Source organism: Cupressus sempervirens, chromosome 3, assembly GCF_028749045.1.
Source record: "Cupressus sempervirens isolate cs-2001-9-10 chromosome 3, ASM2874904v1, whole genome shotgun sequence".
Lineage (NCBI taxonomy): Eukaryota > Viridiplantae > Streptophyta > Pinopsida > Cupressales > Cupressaceae > Cupressus > Cupressus sempervirens.
The window spans coordinates 697,423,919-697,448,022 of NC_143120.1; the positions used below are offsets into that span (position 1 = coordinate 697,423,919).

At 34.7% G+C, this 24,104-nt stretch overlaps 1 protein-coding gene across 6 annotated transcripts in view; it reads right to left on the reverse strand.

The window, feature by feature from the left end:
- Nucleotides 1-24,104, reverse strand: part of LOC149568649 (uncharacterized) — a 240,319-nt gene that overhangs the window by 201,974 nt on the left and 14,241 nt on the right. For all 6 annotated transcript variants that reach the window (XR_016362597.1, XR_016362596.1, XM_089821524.1 and 3 more), the window contains exon 4: nt 13,927-14,181. Coding sequence is in view for 4 of the 6 variants with exons in the window: in XM_089821524.1 (XP_089677650.1) it covers nt 13,927-14,181 (255 nt within the window). In the remaining 2 variants the exon portion in view is untranslated. The remainder of the gene's footprint in view (nt 1-13,926; nt 14,182-24,104) is intronic.

A 24,104-nucleotide genomic window follows, 5' to 3' on the forward strand; every position in this document is an offset into this window, starting at 1 on the left:
AGTATTAATTTATACAAGCTTATATCTATTAAAATATGTATACCTAAATATGTGTATACCTTGAGAAGTTATGAAGATAAAATAATCTTCCAATTAATACACGTATTTAGATATGTATACCTTAGTAGTTACAGCCTTGGATAAATAATAATATAATGTCATCATTCAAAATAATATATATATGTGCAAATATATGTGTGTGTGTGTGTGTGTGTATAATTTAATAAATTATCCTTTTTTATTTAGTAACCTTTGAATTCTTCCTCATAATTATTTGTCTTTATAAGAGGCGAGAATGTACAATTGGCATCTTTTATCGGTGATTCAAGAAGTTGGTTTTCTTCTTTTTTATAACTGCCCAAAGAGTCACAGTTTCTTGGAAGCCTTTATATTTTTCCTTCGAATGTCTTCGTTTACATATACAAGTCGGAAGAACCATAAAACCGGAGTTCTGCATTATTACCTCTGCTCCCTCTTTTTCTCATCATTTTATTTGCTGCGGTTGGATTGAGGACAAATCCAAGTCAAAGTCTTTATCTGACTTGAGCTCTGCATTTGGAATACACATTTTAGAAGAGCAGGCTGTACGGAAATTAAGCCCGAGCTTCATACTTTTATTGATCAGGTTGTGGTCAGCTTTCTCATTTCATATTGCATTATGTATGCACTCGAAACTGCAGATGTAAGAATTGAGTCAGAAATTCGATGTCTCATTGTTTGACTGTATACCAAATAGTATATTCGATTAATCCATCTCTCCCTGATTAAGTCTGAATCAAATGTATTTGTTATGCCAAGACGCCTCTCGTTTTCAATCGAATTCCATATTCAATCTATTTTTCTTTGTAAATTCTTAAGAAGTTTTTAGGTCATAGGAGTTGTATTATGACAGTAATGAAATTATAATTATCCACCAGCTTACATTTAGCAAGGGAGTTGAATTACTCTGAGATTTAACACCTACAACTCACCCGGCTGGATAGCCAAGAAAGAGGGTGAAGAGGTGAGAGAAAGATCTGCAAGAACACAAAAACAGAATCAGATGTGATACAATAAATTTATTATTTTTAAAGAATCATTAAATAGCTCATGCATGTCCACTTAATTTATCCTGTTGTCAAATCGACTGGTGGAATTAAGTGTCAGGATGCTCAGTGGCTGGACAAGATGTTCCATGTCTATTCCGAGCAGGAAGGGTCTTTCTAGTTAAAGAAAGTGTGGGGATAAGTTTAAGGTCCGTGGTTGGGAGGTTAAGCCCCTGACAATCTTTCCCCTCTCCACAAGATGTCAAGACGTGCATCAGACAAAGACAAGTCAAGCATTCAAACATTTATTGGTAACAAGTAATTTACTTTTATGATGTTTATTCAAGTAAGAAGATAAGATGGATTGATTTATATCATCGTTTCAATTATTTTCTTTTATTGAAAGCAACTTTTCTCGTTAATATAATTGGTAACTAGTTAAATCAGTTGATCTACCAACTAAACATGAAATATAACTATATGCAAGAGATAGGTTTATTTGATGGATTATTATTTCTGTCTTCATTTATTTGAATAATGAATATGAGCGCACCTTCTGACTGAATGTTATTGCCATAGTTAACAATAGAAAGGAAAAGAATGATACCGCGGAATTGATGCCCTAAATTATATAGTGGTATTTGATGCCCTAAATGATACAGTGGTATTGACACCCTATATGATACAGTGGTATTGATGCCCTAAAAGATACAGTGGTATTTGATGCCCTAGATGATATATTGGTATTTGTCATTACAATAAAGTAGTATAGCTATTTGTTCCTTAAAAGGTACTTTATGGACTAACCTGGGTTTTGCAGAAGCATCCCTAGACGGTTTTCCGGTTTTGAATTCTATGGTATGTAGATTTTAAATTCTTTGGTAAATTCATTAATGGTATCTTCAATTGTTACTTGTGAGATTTCCGTTTAAGTGATTGTAACCATTAATCTCATTCACATGAACATAACTGATATAACTGTCTTCCTATGAATATGAAGTAATAATCGTATTTCTTTGATATGTTAGTTGTTTGTTAAGAGCCGAGAAAAGTGGCTGTTACAAATATTATTTTGAGAAAGCAACCGTGTAAATATGTATCAGGGATATTTCAACATGGGTGGTCAACCATGGTCAACTCTTGGGGAAAATGTCCCAAATTCGTCCATTTGATGTCAATGGGTCAAGATGATCTTATTTAGATGTAATTAGAGTAGTCTTGTAACTCTAAATGTTGAATATGCAAAAAGTGCAAGAAATGTTCTCAATGTTGCTTAACATTTTGTGAAAATTGCAATCCAATAGTCATTTTGTTCAAATTCTTCTAATGGCCGGCTAGAATGTAGTTAGGGAATTAGGAAATAACCTATATGGCAGATTGATGTGGTATGGAGAAGGTTGTTGAAGATTTATGTGAAATGAACCAAACTGATTCAAAAATCCCATGCATTTTCTGTGTGATCTGTAATATTTTTGTTTGATTTTGCAATCATTATTCTCTGCAACTTATAGAACATGAAAACATAGTGAATCTCCTTTCATTTGTTTGTATTTGCATTGAATTGGGTGAAGATAAAACTAGAAAACATCCAATATCTGTTAAGAGGTTCAAAGCCCTAACAATATAGGGTTTGGGGAAAAAATGTGGCATAGCTCTTCATTCCACCGTTAGAAAATTCCAATTCCAATTCTCAATGTGATGAAGAGTTTCCTTATAATAGTAGTACCCATGGTAGATTTAGGAGAGAATTAATTTATTAAAGGCTAGAATCTCTATGTGGCTAACCAGTTTGACAGCAAATGAGAGTGCAGATAATGAAGTCATGAAGGAATAATCAATCTGAGAGTGGATTGGATGATTGAATGACCAGACAGAACTTTCTGCAGGGTTGTTTCGAGGAGAAACAAAATCTATACATAGGTTTCTTTGTAAACCAAGGATCTAGGCCTACTAGGGCATCAAAGTGAGGGAACTGGAGTTTGGTACTAAGGAGACAAAACCCAGTTGTAAAAGTTTGGAATCCTACATAAGAGGGAAAGAGTATCCGAAACTAGGATTTAATCTATAGGATGTGTGGGTGGATTTGGAAAGAAATCCAAATTATCCAATTAGGAGGCCTGATTCCTAGTAGGATTAAAAATTGGCCAAATCTGTAGAAAGGAAGACTTAGGGTGTTTGCATTGAAACCAAGTGATCAAGTTGGTCATATTATGTTGTGAGAAGACCAAAGAGCATGTCCACAAGGCTTGGACTGGAAGTCATCGATAGAGTCCGATTGGCAAGGGGTAGGGTAAAGAGCTTGGTGACCTTAGATTGTGGAAGGATTGTTGTGGATGAGCAAAGAAAACCACTTGTGAATCAAGGAAGCAAATCTTGGTTGTAGGGATCTTGGTTGGAAGGTTCTTAGTAAAGTCCGCAATCTAGTTTGGTCAGAAGAAATTAATTAAGTGCTCAAAAAGCCTCTCTGCATCGCAGTTGAAGCAAAACATTTTGTAACAAGACAACTCCCAGATTTAATTCATTACTGACTTGTTGATCACAAGAAATCACCTATCCACCATAATGGCAACGAAAAATGTTTTACATGACAGGTTTCCAATGTCAAACTTGGGTCTTTAGCATTGCTTTTTAGGGATTGAGATCACTCAATAATCTTCAGGTATCATCATACACAACATAAGCATGCTCTTGACATGCTCTCCAAATTTTACAGCTGCTTGTAAGCTTAAATCGACCCAATTTTTGTGGAAGGGTGAAACATGAGGTGAAGTGTACTTCACCCTTGGTTGATGATACCTTATACATATTACAAATAGCTTGTTGGAAGTCACATCTTCTTGACTCGTAGAAGACTCAACATTTCATATGTTATGGGCATGATCTTGCTATTCATGCAACAACCCCATGAAGTAGATCCTCTACTACATTCATGGTACTCAAAATCATGGGATTTAAAAAAGTGGATGTGGATATTTACTTGCTAGTACACACAAATGTAGATTGGGCAGACAAATCTTGGGATCATAAGTCTACTTCAAGGTATTGCTTCTCACCTTAGTCTGGTCCAGTTTGTTGGCTGATGAAGAAGCAATCAGCAATTGCACTTTCATCTACAAAAGTCGAGCATTGAGAGGCAGTAAATACCACCACTTAAGCTATATGGCTTCAAAATAGTCTGATTTGAAATTCCATTCAGAAAGCCTATACTAATTGTTAGTGATAAACAGAATACAATACAAATCTCATGGAATTCAATTCATCACCATAGAATGAAACACATTGACATACATAAGCATTACATTTAAGAGCCAATTCAAGAATGTTAAGAAAGTAACCTGGATAATTCTACAGGTCTGTTAGTACAGGCTGTACCTTCTTTTATGGATAAATATATCCAATGATTGGCAAGAAATACATTTATATCTTCCCTACAGGTGCCGGCGATTCCCATATAGGTATTCTTGTTTTGCATTTAACTAAACTAATGCTTAGTTTTGTTGATTCTAAACATAATCCTTGAAATTGCCGATTTAGGGATAATATTGTTTTATTGCCTAAACTAAGGGTCATGTCCCTTGAGGGACATACCCTCTAGATCGGATATATGTAGGGTTGAGAATGTAGTTTGGAGAACACACATACACAGCAGTCTGATTCTCCAAGCATTCTCCTTCCAACAAATATATAACTTGAGATATTCTCCATCACTCAAGATTGAGTATAGAAGACTGTACATGCAGCAAAACATCAGTTATATCTGCATCAATAAAATCTGAATACACATATTGTTTTAAAGATCATTCTCAGCATCTTGGAACTGCACTATAAGTTTGATTCAAGGCTCACGAATTTGCAGAACTGTACATGGTATCAGAGCCAAGTTATCAGATCTAGGGCTCTACAAATTTTCAGTAATCAGACATTTTATATATTCAGTAGTTGTCTTCCATTTCCAATGGCATATACAATCAGGCCTGAGGACAGATTCGATGGGAAGGAACACTTTGAAGCATGAAAATTCAGAATCTTGATGATTCTCGAAGAAAACAATGTTAAACAATTTGTTGATGGAGCATCCAAACAGCCACCAATTGAACCTCACAAATCCATATGGACCAATGGAAATAGAAAAGCTATTCAAATCATCTTGGATGGAGTTAAGAATGATATCATACCTATGCATACGAAACACCAAACTCTCTACGATATGCTGAATGCATTACAGAATGCATTTGAAGTAAACAATGCAACTAGGGTCCTTGCATTAAAAAGACAACTGAATCACATCCAGATAAAGAAACGAGAATCAATAAACTCTTATTTCCTAAGAGTTGTTGGCATTAGAGATGAATTGTCAAGCATAGGAACCATCATTAATGACACCGAACTAACGCTCATGGCCATAGATGGTTTGCCAGAATCATGGGAAACTTTTGCACAAGGAATAAGTGCTAGAGATCAACTTCCAGACTTTAACAGGCTCAAGAATGATTGTCTTCAAGAAGAGTCAAGAAAACTAAAGAAAGGAGGAAAACCAAAAGTAAAAGATGAAGAATTTCACGTTCTTAATGCAAACTCCTATAAAGGCAAGAAAAAGCACTTCAAGAAGAAAAGGGGAAATCAGAAGAATGGAAAGCCCAAGAAAGATCTATCTAAAATAAAGTGTTTCAAATGTGAAAAATTTGGACACTATAGATCTAATTGTCCGGAAAACTCCAAACAACAAGCAAATTGTACAAATGTCATTAGAGAATAGGAGACTTATGATCCGGAAAATCGTGTTTTGTATTTCTCTCTATCAAATAAAATCTCAAATAAGGCATGGGTAATAGATAGTGGATCTTCCAGACATATAACGAGACACAAAGAAACTCTAGATTCCTTATCAGAGAAAGTTAACAGTGAAGTTACTATTGGTGATAACTATGCACACTCAGTTGAAGGAATTGGAAACTGCACTTTGAAACTAAAAATAAGAAATACTCTTCTTCTCAAAGGTGTAATCTATGTACCAAGGATTAAAAGAAACCTAATCTCAATAACAGCACTTGAAGATGATAGACACAATGTTGCGTTCGTGAATGGCAAAGTATTAACTTGGGCTAAGAACTCTTCCATCAAGAAAGCTAAATTAATTGGTCAAAGAAAGGGATATTTGTATGAATTGAATACAGAATCCAATCGATCCATTCAAGCCCTAGTTCACGAAGTTAAAGATTCAAAAGAAATATGGCACAGAAGATTAGGGCACCTAAACTTTAAAACTTTATCAACTATGGAAACGATGGCTACCGGATTACCAAAATTAAACAAAGATCACCCTAGTATTTGCAAAGGGTGTGCCCTGGGGAAAAGTGCTAGAAGTCCTTTTCATGATAGTACTAGAAAAACAAATAATGTACTAGAATTAATTCATTCAGATTTATGTGGACCTATATCCGTTCCCTCCCTTGGAGGATTCTGGTATTATGTCTTGTTCATAGATGACTTCTCTAGGAAAACATGGATTTATTTTTTTAAATGCAAAGAATCAGAAGAAATCCTACAGAGATTTAAAGAATTCAAAGCATTAACTGAAAAATTTTCAGGACAAAAAATTAGAACCCTTAGAACAAATAATGGAGGAGAATATACCTCAAACTTGTCTAAAAGGTTTTATAAAGAATCAGGGATCAAGAGGGAGTACACTGTTCCTTATAACCCAGAACAAAACAAGGTAGCTGAAAGAAAGAACAGGACAATTATAGAAGCTGCTAGGGCTATGATTTTTGACCAAAATCTAGAATACTATCTTTGGGCAGAAGCCTCTTATATACTATTATATACATTCAAAACAGAAGCCCTTACTCCTATCTTAAAGAGAAAACCCCTGAAGAAGTATTTACTAAAGTAAAACCCAATGTAAGTCATCTCAGAATTTTTGGATGTCCTATATACATTCATGTTCCAAAAGAAAAGAGAACCAAATTAGAACCATCTGGGAGGAAAGGTATCCTTGTAGGGTATAGTGAAACTTCTAAAGCATATAGAATTTTCTAACCTGGATAGAAAACTATTGAACTTAGCAAAGATGTAATCTTTGAGGAAGATCTTACATTCAAAAGAGCCTTAAGTTCCAATGAACCTTCTCCTTCATCAAATTCTAAAAGAATTAGTGAATATGAATCCCAGAGGGAGAACATAGAAGAGGTCGAAAATGAAAATATAAACCTTGAGGAAAATTCAAAGAAAAGACCACTTTGGGCCATAAAAACAATTGAAGCAGCTCAAGATTTTGCTGCACCTTCAGGATCAGTCAGAGAAAGTAAAAGACCTAAAAGATTCTCTGGTTATACAACAAATACGATTGATTTATACAAAACAGAGCCAACCAATCCTTCTGATGCTATTAAACATCCAACCTGGAAAGAAGCTATAACAAAAGAATATCAATCAATTATGAAAAATGATGTTTGGGAAATAGTTCCAAGACCAAAAAGAAAATATGTTGTTTCTTCCAAATGGATATTCAAGATAAAGCATGTTGCTAATAGGAGTATTGAGAAATATAAAACCAAATTTGTAGCCAAAGGTTTTTCTCAGAAAGAAGGGATTGATTATGAAGAAACCTTTGCTCCTGTTGCTAGATATACTACCGTTCGAGTTGTCTTAGCAATTGCCGCATCTAAGGGATGGAAGGTACATCAGATGGATGTAAAGATAGCATTTCTCAATGGAAAGATTTCAGAAGAAGTCTATCCGGAGCAACCAGAAGGATTTGAAATCCATGATCCTAACGCCTTTGTTTGCAGACTCAAGAAAGCTCTTTATGGGCTTAAACAGGCTCCCAGGGCCTAGTATTAAAGGATTGATAAATATCACTGGCTTAGGGTTCTCTAAGAATGAAGCTGATACAAACTTATATAATAAAAGAGATAAAGATGGTATGGTAGTATTGATATTGTATGTTGATGATTTGTTAATCACAGGTGATGATCATCTTACAGATTAGTGCAAGAAAGATCTAACTAGAGAATTTGAGATGAAAGACTTGGGTCTTCTCCACTACATCCTAGGATTGGAAGTATGACAGAATGCTGATAGTATCATACTGAATCAAGGAAAGTACACTTCAGATATCTTGAAGAAATTTGGAATGTGGAATTGCAAGTCTATGTCTTCTCCAATGGAAACCAATTTGCATAAACTTAAAGAAGCAGCTACAAAATCACCTCCAATAGATTCTACTCTCTACAGGCAGATGATTGGGTCCATGATGTACCTAGTAAATACAAGACCTGATATTTGCTATGTTGTTCATGCCTTAAGTCAATTTATGTGTGAACCTAAGGAGATTCACCTAGTTGTTGTTAAACACATTATGAGATACTTACAAGGCACTCTTAATTATGGACTCAAATATGAGAAAGTTGCTTTAGATTTGCATGAATTCACTGATTCAGATTGGGGTGGAAGTGTTAAAGACAAGAAAAGCACTTCAGGATGCTATTTTAGTTTAGGATCAACTATGATTTCATGGATATGCAAAAAGCAGTCTTCAGTAGCTCAGAGCTCCACAGAAGCCGAATACATTGCAGCAGTGATGGCCTCTCGAGAAGCATTATGGCTGAGGAAGTTACTTGTGGGATTATTTAGGCAAGCCATGAATCCTACAATTATTCATTGTGATAATCAGAGTTCCATCAAGCTCTCAGTGAATCCAGTTTTCCATGACAGATCCAAGCATATTGAAATTCCTTACCATTATGTAAAAGATATGGTAGATAGGAATTCTGTAAAATTGGAATACATTTGTACTGCAAATCAAACAGCAGACATACTCACCAAACCTCTATCTAGAATAAAGATAGAACATTTCAGAAAGAGACTTGGTATGGTTGAGTTGTAATTCATTTGTACTCTTTTGATTATTAATAAAATAATAAATTTTATTTTTGTCAAGCTATTGACTGTTATGGGCTCCACCATGTGTAATCATTATTTAAGAGGTGACGATCTCCAAAATAATGAATACTTGTATAAAAGGCATTATGAGAGATGACGATCTCTTAGATAATGTACTAAACAATAGATTTTACTATAAGATCCAGATGAGTTTTAGATCGTCTTGTGACATTGACATTGCTATGTTCATGGGTCACAAATTGGATAAAGGAAGAATTTTAGAAATTCTCTAGGTTTATCCTGTATTCTAGTAGATCTTAAATTCAAGATCTCGTTGTGATATAGAAATACCAGTTTCTATGAGTCACAACATGTGTCTTATCACTAGTAGCAGTGATTTGTCATATCACAGGTTTAGTAATATGACTTTGTATCATGTGTTCTATGATACTACATACTAAGAAGAGATAGACAGATATAGAGTATTAATTCTTGCTTAACATATGTATTGATGTTGCTAGATATGATATCTCTCTGTAGGATTATCAAGTTAAGAGGAAGTGTTAAAAAAGTAACCTGGATAATTCTACAGGTCTGTTAGTACAGGTCGTACCTTCTTTTATGGATAAATATATCCACTGATTGGCAAGAAATACATTTATATCTTCCCTACAGGTGCCGGCGATTCCCATATAGGTATTCTTGTTTTGCATTTAACTAAACTAATGATTAGTTTTGTTGATTCTAAACATAATCCTTGAGTCGCCGATTTAGGAATAATATTGTTTTATTGCCTAAACTAAGGGTCATGTCCCTTGAGGGACATACCCTCTAGATCGGATATATGTAGGGTTGAGAATGTAGTTTGGAGAACACACATACACAGCAGTCTGATTCTCCAAGCATTCTCCTTCCAACGAAGATATAACTTGAGATATTCTCCATCAGTCAAGATCGAGTATAGAAGACTGTACATGCAGCAAAACATCAGTTATATCTGCATCAATAAAATCTGAATACACATATTGTTTTAAAGATCATTCTCAGCATCTTGGAACTGCACTATAAGTTTGATTCAAGGCTCACAAATTTGCAGAACTGTACAAAGAACACATCATTGACCTGAATTTGCCCTACATCAGAGCACAATGTAGACATCTTCACCAAACCCTTCACAGAAAGCAAGATCATCTACAAGATTTGTTGAGGGTGTTGGTGTGAATAAGGTTTTGTACCTAGTAAAGGTCCTATGCCTAGCTAATTCCTAGAAGGAGACTTCATAACTTAGTTTACTAAGCTCCTATGAATATGTATAGAAGTCTTAGTTGTCTAATGAGATCTATCTTATCATTATCTATTTTTTAAGTCATAGGCATTTAATATTTTATTATTTTAGTTGTCGGTGTCATAAGATTAAAACACATCAGTTTCTTTTTTAATCATATCTAAAACACATCGTGATCTTCTCTATTCTTATGCCCCTAACTTGTCTCTATAAGGAAAATACCTCGAACATTGTAATATATCTATGCAATATCGTATTTGTACATCATATTGTATTCATGTTTTAGTTGAATAGCATCTTCTGCTGTTGCTTCTCTCTTGTCTTGTGGAGGTCTTTGGGGCTGCAAACTAGCGATTAGGGGTGGTTACTTCACACAGCATCAAAATTTTGAATCTGGCAAACTCCTTCCTTTTTAAAGAGTTTCCATCATCAAGTTTTTTCATTATGATTAGAGATCTTTTTATCTTGTGAACACCCACTATACTCTTCTTGCATTTACATATGATCTTGAGAATTGAAAACGGCTTACATAAATATGTTAATCCTATATTACACGAATTATTTTTGTTAGATCTAATGATTCTGGCACTTGTAGCTAGTGGCAATATTTTAGATTGCATCTAGGACGCTAAAGAAACACCAGATTTGGCTTTTATTTCACTCAATTTGGCCACCACTTGCGAAAAGGGAAAACAAGGATTCAAGCTCAGACTCGGTGAATAGTTTTTCTAGGGGGTATTTATTGGCACAAACAAGCCTTCCCATTGCATTTAGGATGACTGGGCAAGAACGAATTCTGACTATAAGTCTGTAAATTTTTTAAAAAGTTGATTTTGAAGTAAAAAAATGGCCCAAATATTTAATACAGATTTTTCTGTTTTAACATTGGTTAATTATGCAGTTGTTTTCACTCTTAAATCTTTTATTTGCATGTGATGACTTCATTTGCATTATTTCATATGAGTAAGTAGCATTTGTTCTTTTCAAGCTCTTTCAACATCTTTAGTATGCATGTCTTTTGTAGACACATTGAGATAAAGTGACACACCTGTACAAGTTTTTGAGGGATTTTGCACAAATATTATATCGTATTAGTGTGTCTGCACTATAGTATAATAATTGTCATGGGGGTTGTGTAGTGGCTTTGTAATTTGTCAATCACAATGTTGTCAAGTGAGCATCCTTCTACAACAACAATGTATATCGACAATTCTTGCCTCATGTGTGTGTGCCTTGTTATTGTACACCCTTTTTCTGTTGCAAGAACTCTCTTGGTTACCAAATATTGTATCTTCTCCTTTAGCACTACTTGGTGACACACAGTTTAAGTGAAACTATCAAGACTCTCCCTACTCAACATTACGATGGGTGTTATATTATGGTGCAAATGCTTCCTTTGTATCACTTGGAGAGTTTTGTGAGACACTCTTGCATTCCTATTACGTGGATGCAATCTTTAATCCTGGATGATAAATGTTTTTCAAATTATCAGCACTTGTATTTTCAAATTGGATTAGTTGAGTAGTGATGCTCGAGGTCACTAATGCAGATTCAAATGCAATTTGTATTTTCAATTGACAAATGTTAATACCTTTGTTTTCCATTTCATCATTGTCCAAATACTGTCATTTCAGGCACTCATACAAGCTATCATCTTTTTTATTTTGATAATCATCCAATTTTAGAGGAGGTTCTTCAATTTAGAGCACTAAATCAATCATCATTTGATAGTCGTCTACATCTTCTTTGTGCTTTAGTAATGATCTTCATGTTCTTGTTGTTGGGACCATAGTTCAAATTCTGGCCAAGAAGTGGCAAATATCTCTGCTTCTCACAAGAAGTTTCCCAAAACGAGAAGTAACATGTTTTTCTTGCCAAGATTTCCTGCTGAGAAATTCTGAACTTCTTTGTGAGAAGTTGGCCACTTCTCCCAGTAACTAGTAGACTTCTTGCAGTCAGCATCTACCAAGTAGGTAAAACCTCTCACCTTTTGGAGGAAGTTAAATGTTAATGCACCACTACGACGTATATGCTCATATTTTGCTATATATACAGCACTCTCCTCTCACCTAGATTAATAGTTCAATGAGTGTAATGTGAGTATTTTCACAATTCTACTAGAGTTCTAAATTTCTAATTATCTTTCTTTCAGTATTCTCTCTCCTATTTTAATATTCAATTATCCGTAAATTGGAGTTGTTTATGATTTACGACGGACATCAAATCCTAGCTCAGTTCTTACTACTTGCAGAATCTAACAAATGCAGCAACAATTATTAATATTAAACTGAGGAGAGGAGAGATTGAAGCAAAATTCCTGAAAATGAATGGTGTCAAGAAAGAAAATGGCTTTATGATTCAGATAACCAGAATATGAACATCAATGTAAATGGGTCACTCCAACTCAAAGATAAAATTGAAAGCCGAGGCTGCCACAAATTAATGACTGAGGAAAGATCAAAAACTTGTTTGAGAATATTAGAGCAGAATAATGGAAATAGAAGAACACTAATACTGCTGCCACGAAAGTTCTCGACCAACAAAGATCACTCGCTGAAGAAAGGAAGGATGATGGAACTGAAGGCTTATATTTCGGAAAACATTCATATTATAAACTTACCATGTTTTCTTTGAGACACATAGATTGTAGACTTAACTGCACCAAAATTTCTGACACGTTATTAGCCTATTAGCCTTATCAACGACTTTTTAAAAAATTGCATTTAATGTTCAACACACACCTTTTTTTTGAAGTTGTCCTTTGTTTTAATTTTAACTACTGGAAGCCAACATAGGATCAAGATAAGCACCATACACCTTTATCTTATATTAAAGGTATATAAAATTATGCTTTCTTCTGTGGTATCCTATACACTTCAGCTATTATCACCTTAATGGAAAATCTGAATGATTTTGCAGCTATGCTAGATGCAGATTCAGCAGTACCCATGCATGTTGAGTCATGTCAACCCTTAATTCTTCCTCATAGTAGGGTAGATTATGAGATTATTATCAATGAAGGACATATGCAAATCAGCCTTGTTTCTCAAATATGCACATTTAAAGCACAATTCTCTTGAGCTAAAATAGTGTTTCTCACTTAGTGCTTGCATGGATGCATACTGGTCATACATAAATGAATGGATGTATGCATGCATACAAACAGACTGTTAACAAGCATCCTTAAAGAAACTGTACTCTTCAATTAAACTCACTGGAAGGGGTTCTCTGGCCCTGTGTATCAACTCATAGGTTGTGAGGTGAAAACATACACTAAGCATTTAAAATAGTATATATTAAAATCTTTTCATACAGAAACTTGAGACAACAGAAACATTTGAAATAGAAATTGCCTATAGATTGTGTCCATAAAATAGACCAACTTCAATTAAAATTTCTGTAAGTTCAGGAGAATCGTGAAACTCCTGTATGATCAATATTAAGTTCCCAGAATAAGATAGTTTTAATTTCTTATCATAATAAAATCAAATCTTAATCAAAACTAGTTTTCTCAAGACATCTTTCAAAAAAAGTGACCTTGGTTCACATTCCACTGATGCTTCATTGTTGAATAATCGATTTATTTTCTTACTTTGATCTCATTGCGGTATCTTTTCTCTTCACATAATTACCAGATAGTCTTATATCTTGATTTAGTTTTTGCCAATTATGAATACCATTTATTTATATGCAACCAAAAATTATCATCAGTCATTGACATGCAATCATTACCTTAACATCTCGATGTATGTGTCCATGGCTGTGTAGATAATCCAGAGCCCTTAAAGTATCCCGCAAAAATGTTGCAATGACTGGTTCTTCAAATCCATCTGGGTAGGCTGATTTCATTATATGAAGACAAGAACCTCCAGACATATAGGGCATTACAACCCAAAGACTGTGATCTGCTATAAAAGAACAATGTGCTCTCAGAACATTTGGATGATCAATCAAGCTCATTGTTTGCACTTCACGACGAATTCCATCCTGTACAAGGAAGAAAAAACAATACAATAATGCCTCTGGGAAAAATAACTAACCAATAAATTGTATAAAAGTATAGCCTCCAGAAAAGTAATAAAAACTACTCATTAAATTGAATAAAATAAATCTCTTTTTGCATAACGAATTCACCATTCAGAATAATTAAAAATCACTTCTAAATGCAACAGCAGACAACCATGTTTCTTACTAGCACATGAAAGAATAAAAAAAATGCAAACCTGGTAACTAGTGAATATTAAGGAATGTTTACTTTCAAAAGAAGATTATTGTCTTCAAAAGAATCAGTAGGGACACTAGCAATTTATTTTCATCAACATTGTTCCATGTGATGTGCATCTTTACCCTAATAACACAATAGCAATAAATCACATATGTGGTCAAGAGGTGGCAGAACTTGAGCACCCCCAGACAGAAGATAGATGGTTAACTGATAATAGCAAAAAAGAGTTCAAATAGACAGTTCGAGTTTACAAGCATTAAGTGTATCAGGGAAAACTTGCGAAGTCTAATCAGTAAGGTGACTTTCCTATTTAGCATCAAAGAGAGCATCAGAGAATGTGATGTGATATTGAGTCAACATCCAGGATAACAGATATTGATTATCTCCACCAAGCACCACCGAGCTCCTATGTTATCAAGGATGACAATCTGGAGGACAACCACCTTACAAACATATAAATCATGATTCTACAATCCAATCAATATGATGAATAACAAACCCATAATCGGTCATGTAGATTAGATGGCATCCTATGTCAATCATCATCAAGACTATGGATATACTATCACAATGCATCCATCACACATGAAGAGTATTCATATAAATAGCAAGCAACATGTTCAAACACGATAACATTAAGGAAGTATACCAACTAGATGAAAGATATATCACAATGGTACCAAGGGAGGAGAGCATCATTTTGAAAGAAAGATAAAATCAGCAAATTATAATATGTCGATCACCCAAAGGATGCTTGCATTACTTGAATCAATCTCAATCAAACAGTCGGCATTAAGTAGCTCATTCATTTATGAAGACAGTATTATCAGATAAAGGAAGTTATCATAAGCATCAATCAACATTGCTTTGGATTGTCCACATTTTCACCGTATAAGAAAACCCAACTAAGGATCAATCAAGGATCTACTCATCAGTTATCCAATAGATATCAATTAAGTAATATCAACTGCCAAGCATATCTGTTATCAAAGGTTGATCATGTCGACCAAAGGAGAATGTCATCATAAATACAAAAAACTGGTTACCGCTACCAAAGAGAAATCAATCAGTGATTACCATAATGGCAACAATCATCACTAACTATTGTCAAAAAGAGATAATGAATATAACTCATAACTACTTCACCGAAGCAGGAACAAAAGCAGCTCTGCAACTTGTATGGTGGCCAGACAACTATGTGCTTCAGCTTCCATACTGGTTTTGCTGGCACCCTGTCCTTCTACTGGTTTGTGTGCTGTTTTGTGGTCTTATTTTCTTTGATTCCTTCTGCGGTGTTGGTATTTATCGACATATTTTGCCTTTTGTTCTCCTAAGTGTGTGTTTGACTTTCTCTGTGTCTACCCAAACCCTTGTCTTGTCATTATTTCCCCACCCTGGATTGTTCGAGCAAGATGTAATAATCTTGGCTGCAATTATTAGTGAGATGGGAGGAGATGAGTGAGTTTCTATGATGATGGAGGATAGCGAGAATAGGAACAGTGATAATAACCAAGACGTACTTCAGACTCAGGCCATGAATATGAATGATGGTAATAAACCTTCATAGAAGGCTATTGTTACTGAGGAGTTAACAGCTTCTTGTCCGCCTTCTGCTTGTTTTCCTGGGAAAATTTGCCAGGGTTTAGAAAATGGAAGCCGAACGGTCGAAACCCCAACCAATGGACCTAGACATGGTAATGGAGAACATGCCAAAACTATCGAGAGAGGAGGGAGGAAGAAAAGTAAGTCTTCATCCCATAGACTGAAGACACTTTCCCTCTCGTCAATTGAGGACATGATAAGAGCCATTAGGGCAAAGCAATATCAGTTAAAGAACATAGCAGTTTTTTTTAATTGTTTGGATAAAGATTTTCTGCCTTCTCACAGATTTTTTGATGATTGGATTGCTAATGTATGGGGGATAAAGCTTGGCATTCATGTTTCATTTTGTAGAATGATTCAGAAAGAGATTTTTGTGCTATTTGTTAAAACTCTTAATAAGCAGGAAAGGGTTTTAAACAAAAAACTCCGCATTGTTGGTAAGTTTCTCTTTCATGCGTTTCCATGGTCTCCTTCTGGAAATGTCATAGAAATCTCTGCTAGGGCTTCTCCTTTATTCTCGCATTCTGGCCCTTTATTCATCAGCTTTTAAAACCTATTGGTTATGTCTTACAAATTGAACAATTGCAGACAACTCTTCCTCATTTGAATACTAGTGTTCTTGTAGCTCTTGAGCCTGAAATTTCCTTTCCAGATGTTATCTCTCTAGCTGTCAAAGGTGAAATTTTTTCATGGAATATTTCTTTGCTTGGTAATTTAGGAGCTTGTTATCATTGTAAAAGAAATGGACATGATCGTGAAATTAAAACACAAGCTGCTAATTTTGATATTACAAAAGGAAACACTGATAAGGTGAATAATACAGAAAAGAAAAGGTTTACAATATTAAATTCTATAAATCTCGAGCCCATACCTCTGCCTACAGTGACAAGAGAGCTTGACACTAATAAGAATGTTTCCTCTCCCCTTGAGGAAGAGTTTGTTACAGTTGCCAATCTTTTATATGATTCTGACTTGATTCCTTCAATTAATAATCCCAATTATGGCTCTAAGTGCTCTCCTAGTTTCCCAACCTGAATGTACTCAGCAATATGCCAAAAAGACCATAGTGAACCAGTGCCTTCGCTTGAAACCCCTACCAGACTTAATGCCCAGCAGTTAGCCCTAAATACTTTAGCCGAGAGGATGAGATGGTTAAGATTGCCAACCAGTCACTGTCTGTGAAGAGCATGTCTTTGGATGGTCCCAAACATATAGGGATGGACATTTCCCCTAAGAATGATAAAGAAACTCCTTTCATAGAAGTTATCAGTAAACACAACAAAAAGAGGAAAGAGAATGACAGTCAGAATTTGACTAATTCTAGTGGTCTTAAAAGTAAGCAGGGAGACATCCCTAATTGCTTTAACAGATTATATAATAGTGGCAAGCACCCCCCAAAATAATGACTATGATTAATAATCACAGCTGGAACATTAGAGGATTGGAAATGGCAGACAGAAAGTACATAGTTCAGAGGTGGTGTAATAAAGTTAGGCAAAATGATTTCATATGTCTTCAGGAGATTAAGGATGTGGGGTTTCAAGCTCACACAATTATGAAATTGCTTTGGGATTAGGCAACTGCCTTTTCCTCTAGCCATTAAAGAGGTAGAGGTGGGGTAGCGATTTTAGTTGGGCCTAATTGGGCTGATTTTATTGTCAGTAGGGGAGTCTCACCTCGTCACAGAGCTCTCTGGATTCTTGTTAACAAGAATGGACTTAATTTTGGGATATGCAACTTCTATGCAGCAATGACTATAGAGATAGAGCCTCCCTATGGGTCACATCTAATCTTCCTAATACACACTGGATCTTCATAGGTGATTTTAATATGGTTGAATATAGGGAGGATAAAGCGGGAGATAATACTTTTAATTGGAAAGGAAATGAATTATTCTTTTGGAATAAATTCAAAAGGATATTTAATGTTCTAGATCCTTTAGAAAAATGGAAATCGGAATTTCAAGACATTTGGTTCACTTGGTGTAATAACCAAAAAGGATCTCAGAGAGTATATTGTAGACTTCATAGATTATAAGTGGAGCCCACATTTTTCTCCCTTCATTCAGATCCTGGTCAATCCCCTTTATTTGTTACTCCTGCTTCAATGTCAGATCATTCTCCTATCTCTGCTCAGATTTATTTTCAAAGTGATGGTCCTGTTCCCAAAAAATCTGTGTGCAGACATTTTAAATTGAATCTATCTATTCTTTAGGATCAAGATGCATCTAGTGCTATTCAGCAGGTCTCATATTTATTTGAGCAACCAAAATCTTAAACCAAGAGAGACTTGAGAGGGTCTTGTTATGGCGTGGCAGAAGATTTTTCAAATAGTAGGTGAAAAATAGAGTATGGATATGAATGTGGAAGAGACTTGGGCCCAAACCAATTTATACAGAATTGAAAAAGATCTCCAAGTTAGAATTGATGATTTAGAGTTAGAATCTAAAATGATACAAACAAAGAATTCTTTGACGAAGATTCAAAACTATAAGATCCAAGGTCAGAGAACTAGATCCATACTGCACTGTATTCATAAAGGAGATCGGGGATCCAAGTATTTTTTTAACATCATCAAAGCCAAAAATAAAAGAGAGCTTATTGAAACCATTCAGACTAATGATGAATACACTTTCAATGCAGAATCTATAAAGGAAGCTTTTTTCCTCTAAAATTCATCCTAAGAACCAAGTGGCTCTTGCTAAGTGTCTCCATTTGATTCCTAAGAAAGTTTCCAAAGAGGACTTTGTTAGACTAAACAAACCTATTCTTCTGGAAGAAATCAAATGGGCAGTTAGCTCTCTAGCTAATAACAAATCCCCCAGGATTGATGGACTCCGTGCTGAATTTTACAAAGCTAATATAGAATGGATCTCTAGTGATCTCCTAGCTCTTAATGAAGATTCCTACAACAGATGATATTTAAGTGAGACCATCAATAAAGGAATGATAAAACTGATCCTAAAGCAAGTGACAAATCTCAAATTAAGAATTGGAGACCAATTACATTATTGAATATTTCATAAAAGATCATTGCCAAACTCTTAGCTAGAAGAATTGAGGATATGCTTAATAGGTTTATTTCAGTCACACAAACAGGTTTTATTAAGGGTGGGTATATTTTGGAGAACTTGATAACAAGCTGGGAGGCAATGCACTAGGCTAAAAAGAGAAATCAGAGTGTGGCAATGATCCTTCTTGACTTTGAAAAAGCTTATGATAGAAAAGGGTAGCCTTTTTCTCATTGGAATGATTAAGGCTTTTGATTTTCCTGATTTCTTCTGCAATTGGATTGAAGTGTTGTTGACAGACTCTTCTACAGTCATTGATGTGAATGGCAATCTAACTGAACCCATCCCTCTCAAGACATCAATTAGACAGGGTTACGCAACATATTGCCCCCTCCCTCTTTGTCATTGCTGCTGATGCTCTGTACTATATCCTCAAAGACTTATCTCTTGGCCCTCCTGTTAAAGGTTTTATCCTCCACAATGAAGATCTACTTATTAACTCCCAATTTGCTGATGATACTGCTCTGTTTCTAGAACTAGATAAAGATAATATTTCCAATAATTTCCAATGCTATGGATAGACTTTCATTCTTTTATTTAGCTTCAAGTGCTAAGGTTGCCCCTCATAAATCCTTTGTTTTGGGTTGGTCTAACTCTCCCCCTGACTCGATTCATTTATTGAATTGGCAATGGGAAGGCCCCAAGACCATTGTTAGGCATCTTGGTATTCCTTCATCCATTGACCCTTCTACTCCAGACATGTGGCAATGGTTGTTTGACAAGATTCAGAGGAAACATACTAAATGGAAAACTCGCCATCTTTCTTTTGCTAGTAGAATTAAAGTTGTTCAAAAAGTGTTGTCTTCTCACCATCTATACTTTGCTTCTACTTGGTTGCTAGCTAACTATCAGATGGATAAGATAGATAAGATAAGATAAGATATTAATATTAATGTCCACAAAAAACAACAAGGTTTATGGGACTGAGCATACAAACAAAAGAGTCGGTCAAAGCAGAAGCACCAAACAGTGTCTGAGAAGAAACAAAAGCAAGAAACTAAACAAGAAAGAAGACAAGGTAAGGACTAAGGGTCCTTCTTTGTCACAAAAAAATCAATAATAGAGGGATAAACCCGTGAACGATCCATAGTCTTAGAATGCCGTGTAAAACCGTTGTAGAACTGTTGCTGCCTGGAGAGACTAGTACAGTGTCTAACCAATCTAGACTGAGAAGTACTGGAAGGCCTTTTCAAACTAAATGGAGGAGACAAGGGAGAGAAAAAGGCAGTAATGAGCTGGTCTGAAGTATGCCCCTGAGGTATAAAAGACTGCAGGGTAATCTCTCAAAGATGGGTAGCCTCCCGAAGATAAAGTGCAAGACACCATTGATCAATATAGCTGAAGAACATCGAAAGAGAAGAACCACCTCTGAAAAGACAGTAAAATCTCCCTCTGATCTCATAGTTAAGAGGACATAGAAAAATGAAGTGGATCTCGGTCTCAAACTCTACCAAAGTACACAACTGACATATCCAATTAGCCCGATCCATATGGTGATCGGTCCGAGCCCTGAAGCAGTGAGAACCAACTCTGATGAGCCTAAAGAAAACCATAAGGCATGATTCCAGCGCCGATAGAGATAAGCAGGGCAAACAATAATACCATCCTGAATCTCAATAAAATGCTTAGCATAGAAGGCCATCCTAGGTCACAGACCTCCCAAGGGATTACTCCAGGTAGTGGTAATATACTGTCTGTAAATATCCTGTCTAACATGTTTGTTCAACACTTTTTTATGGTCTAATGGGATGGGTAATAAGAAAAGACACGGTGTGAACCCAAACAGTATGGGGGGCTTGGATTGAAGGACATCAAAAAACATGCTATTGCTCTTGCCTCAAAGTGGATTATAAAGGCCATTCATGGCAATGAGCAATGGAAAGTTTTAATTAGAAATAATATCCAATGCTCTTCTATATATAGAGTAAACAATGGAAAATATCCCATTTTGTGATATGTTGTAGGGGGATTTTGAAGTTAAGATATTTGGCTCTGAAATTTTTCATACCTTATGGAAGGCTTGGTCTCATGCAAAGATACTCCTCTCAGACAGGTCTGCTGTTGGTACTTCTCCATCCTATCTTGTTGTTGATAAATCAGTTTGGTAAGGTTTATGTTTAAATGAAAAACCATTGGCACTAACTCAAAGTTGTTTAGCTAAACATTGGAATGATCTCGGCATCTCTTTAATCAATGACTTATTGGTGAATAATCGGTTAGGAGCCTAGGAGGAAAATAGAGACTTATTTGGTATTCCTCAGACACAAAAGAAAACTTATACTTTGATCAATGGTAAATTTTCTAACTTGATTGATTCTGATAGTTTCTTAAAGCAGATGAAGTAGTGTGATGGGACTTTGATTAGTGAAGTAACTAAAAAGAAAATATACAATATGCTTATTTCAGATTCAGACATTTATCAGAGAGTGATCCAGGGTTGGGGATTTTGATCCCCCTTTTCTGACTGCTCTTTCTTTTTTCAATATTTTTGGCAATCCAAAGCTGAACCCAAAAAGTTGTGTTTTAGATGGCTCTTGTTAATTAAAAAACTTGCTTTAGGCTCCAATATGGAATCTTTAGGTCTTAGTCCTAGTCAATGTAATCTTTGTGCTACCCCGGAATCTTTTGAACATGTTTTATTTCAATGTGATTTTGTCATTATGATTTAGTCAATTTTTATAGGAAGTCCGGTTTTATGGAGTACAAAACCTGCTCTTTCTTGAACTCAGATTTTAGTTGGTTATGTTGAAATCTTTGATTCTAAACTTAACTACTTCTGGTCTGCTCTCACCAGTGACATTTTATGGTTCTTATGGAAAACAACAAATGAAGAGGTCTTTCAGAACAAAGGTAGAAGGCTTATTGGGTTTATATGTAAACTCACACATTTTTTAGTTCCTGCCTTTGGCAGGAAAATAATGGAATCTTTAGATTCCATATTAGTTACATAAATCAAAAAATTTGAAGATATACTAATGATTGCAAAAGCTATATTAATTTGCATGTTTTTTTGAAATTGAAAAATACAATTTTTTGAAAATTGTATTGGCCCATGATAAAAAAACGCAATGAAAAAATTCAATTTTCTCCAACAGAAATACAATTATTTTCTAACAACTCTATTAATGAATGCATTAATTACAACTTTATCTTTTCCACATTTGTGACAAGTGGATTAACTTTTTAAAAAACAATCATTTTTATCTTCCACCTCACAAATGAATGTCTAATCAATATTAATTATCACTATCTATTTTTCTTACCAAGTTCAAATATAGAGTTAAATGTTTTATATTTCTTATTTTAAATACATTTATTAATTTAAGATAGTTTATGAAGAAGAAGTCATATGGATTTATAGAATTAAATGCTTTTTAAACTGTATAATTTAGATATTTTAATCAAATATAGAGTTAAATGTTTTATATTTCTTATTTTAAATATATTTATTATTAGTTTTACATTGATGTTTATTTTTGTAATGTGTAAAATGTTATTTCTTTAAGTTTACACTATATTTTACTAGCTATCTCACCAAGTTCAGATATAGAATTAAGTGTTTTTTTATTTCTTATTTTATATCTCTTATTAGTTTTACATTGATGTTTATTTTTTGACAATTGTAAAATGTTATTTTTTTAAAGTTTACACTATGTTTTACTAGCTACTATTTTACAATTTTGCTTAATTATTTTTTATACCATTAATACTACCCCTCAAACTTACTACATATTTTGGCACTTTGATTTAAGTAATCAAAAATTTATTTATTTTTATTTAAGTAGCTGAAAAAGTTTATCAACAAGTTTTTGCTAAAAATTGTAACTAATTTAATTTCCCCTTCATGCAATACTACTTCACTCAACCATAAAAACATGAAGGCAGGAACTTTGGCGCATGCGCCCCTTGTTCATTATGTCACAGGTCTCTCTTTCATTAGAGATTTCTATGGCTCAGTTTATGATGCTAGTCCATGATGGGTTACTACTTATTCATAAGAAAGATGTCAAATCCATTAGCTATCTAAATCAATACAAAGATATGCTGGATCCTGAAGAATTAAATCAGCTGGAAAAGATGATGAAAGATCTTAATCTTTCTACTGATACTCAAAACTCTGCTCCAGATAGTGGTAAACCCAAGGATGTTACACGACCTGCAGATGATGCTCCAAATGATTATGTGCTCGCAGGCTGGAATAATGAACTTTTCCCTACTGATTTTCTTTGAATCTCCAAAAACTAACGATGGGTGGGGTCCTAATGAAGGATGATTATATAACTTCCTTATAAGGCCAATGATGTTAAGTTTTGAACTGCTCGATTGTTGATTCTGTTACTGTTATTTCATCATGCCAATTTTTTATTCCCATTTTGTTACTATGGGAAGATATGATCTGTTACAGTTGTTTATACTTACGCTGTCCAGATACTAGAACAAGTTCAGTATTTTTTAACCTATTTGCTGAATACTATCAGCTGAAATGATTGTATCAAATGATTAAACTATCTTAATATCAGAAAGAGAGAATGAATATCAGTTTGACAGAAAAAAATGATAAGGAAACAACCAATTTGCATTTGCCGATTTGTATAAACCACTAAATGCTGCAATTAAGGAAGTACGATAATAAAAAAACAACAATCATTCAAGGCCTAAAAAAAAATCGTTAAGTATGATGTTTGTCGAAACCCAAATGTTATGAGGAGATTTGTTCTGATTAAAGACATGTCTATTGATACAAAAACAATGCAACCATTCCATCATACAAGATACACGAGGGCGATCAAATTTATTCCATCAAGCATGATCAATTATTTCTTATTCCTCTTTACATCCTTGTTGGATTGCTTAAGTAAGCAATTGCCATTGGCATAAACTGGTTGAATATATGTAAGGTACGAAATCAGCAAGAACACCATTGTTGCACGTTTAGAAAGACACATTTGAAACAACATTTTATCTCTATAAGCTAAGTCATACATTTGCATATTCATAAAGATATATAAAGAG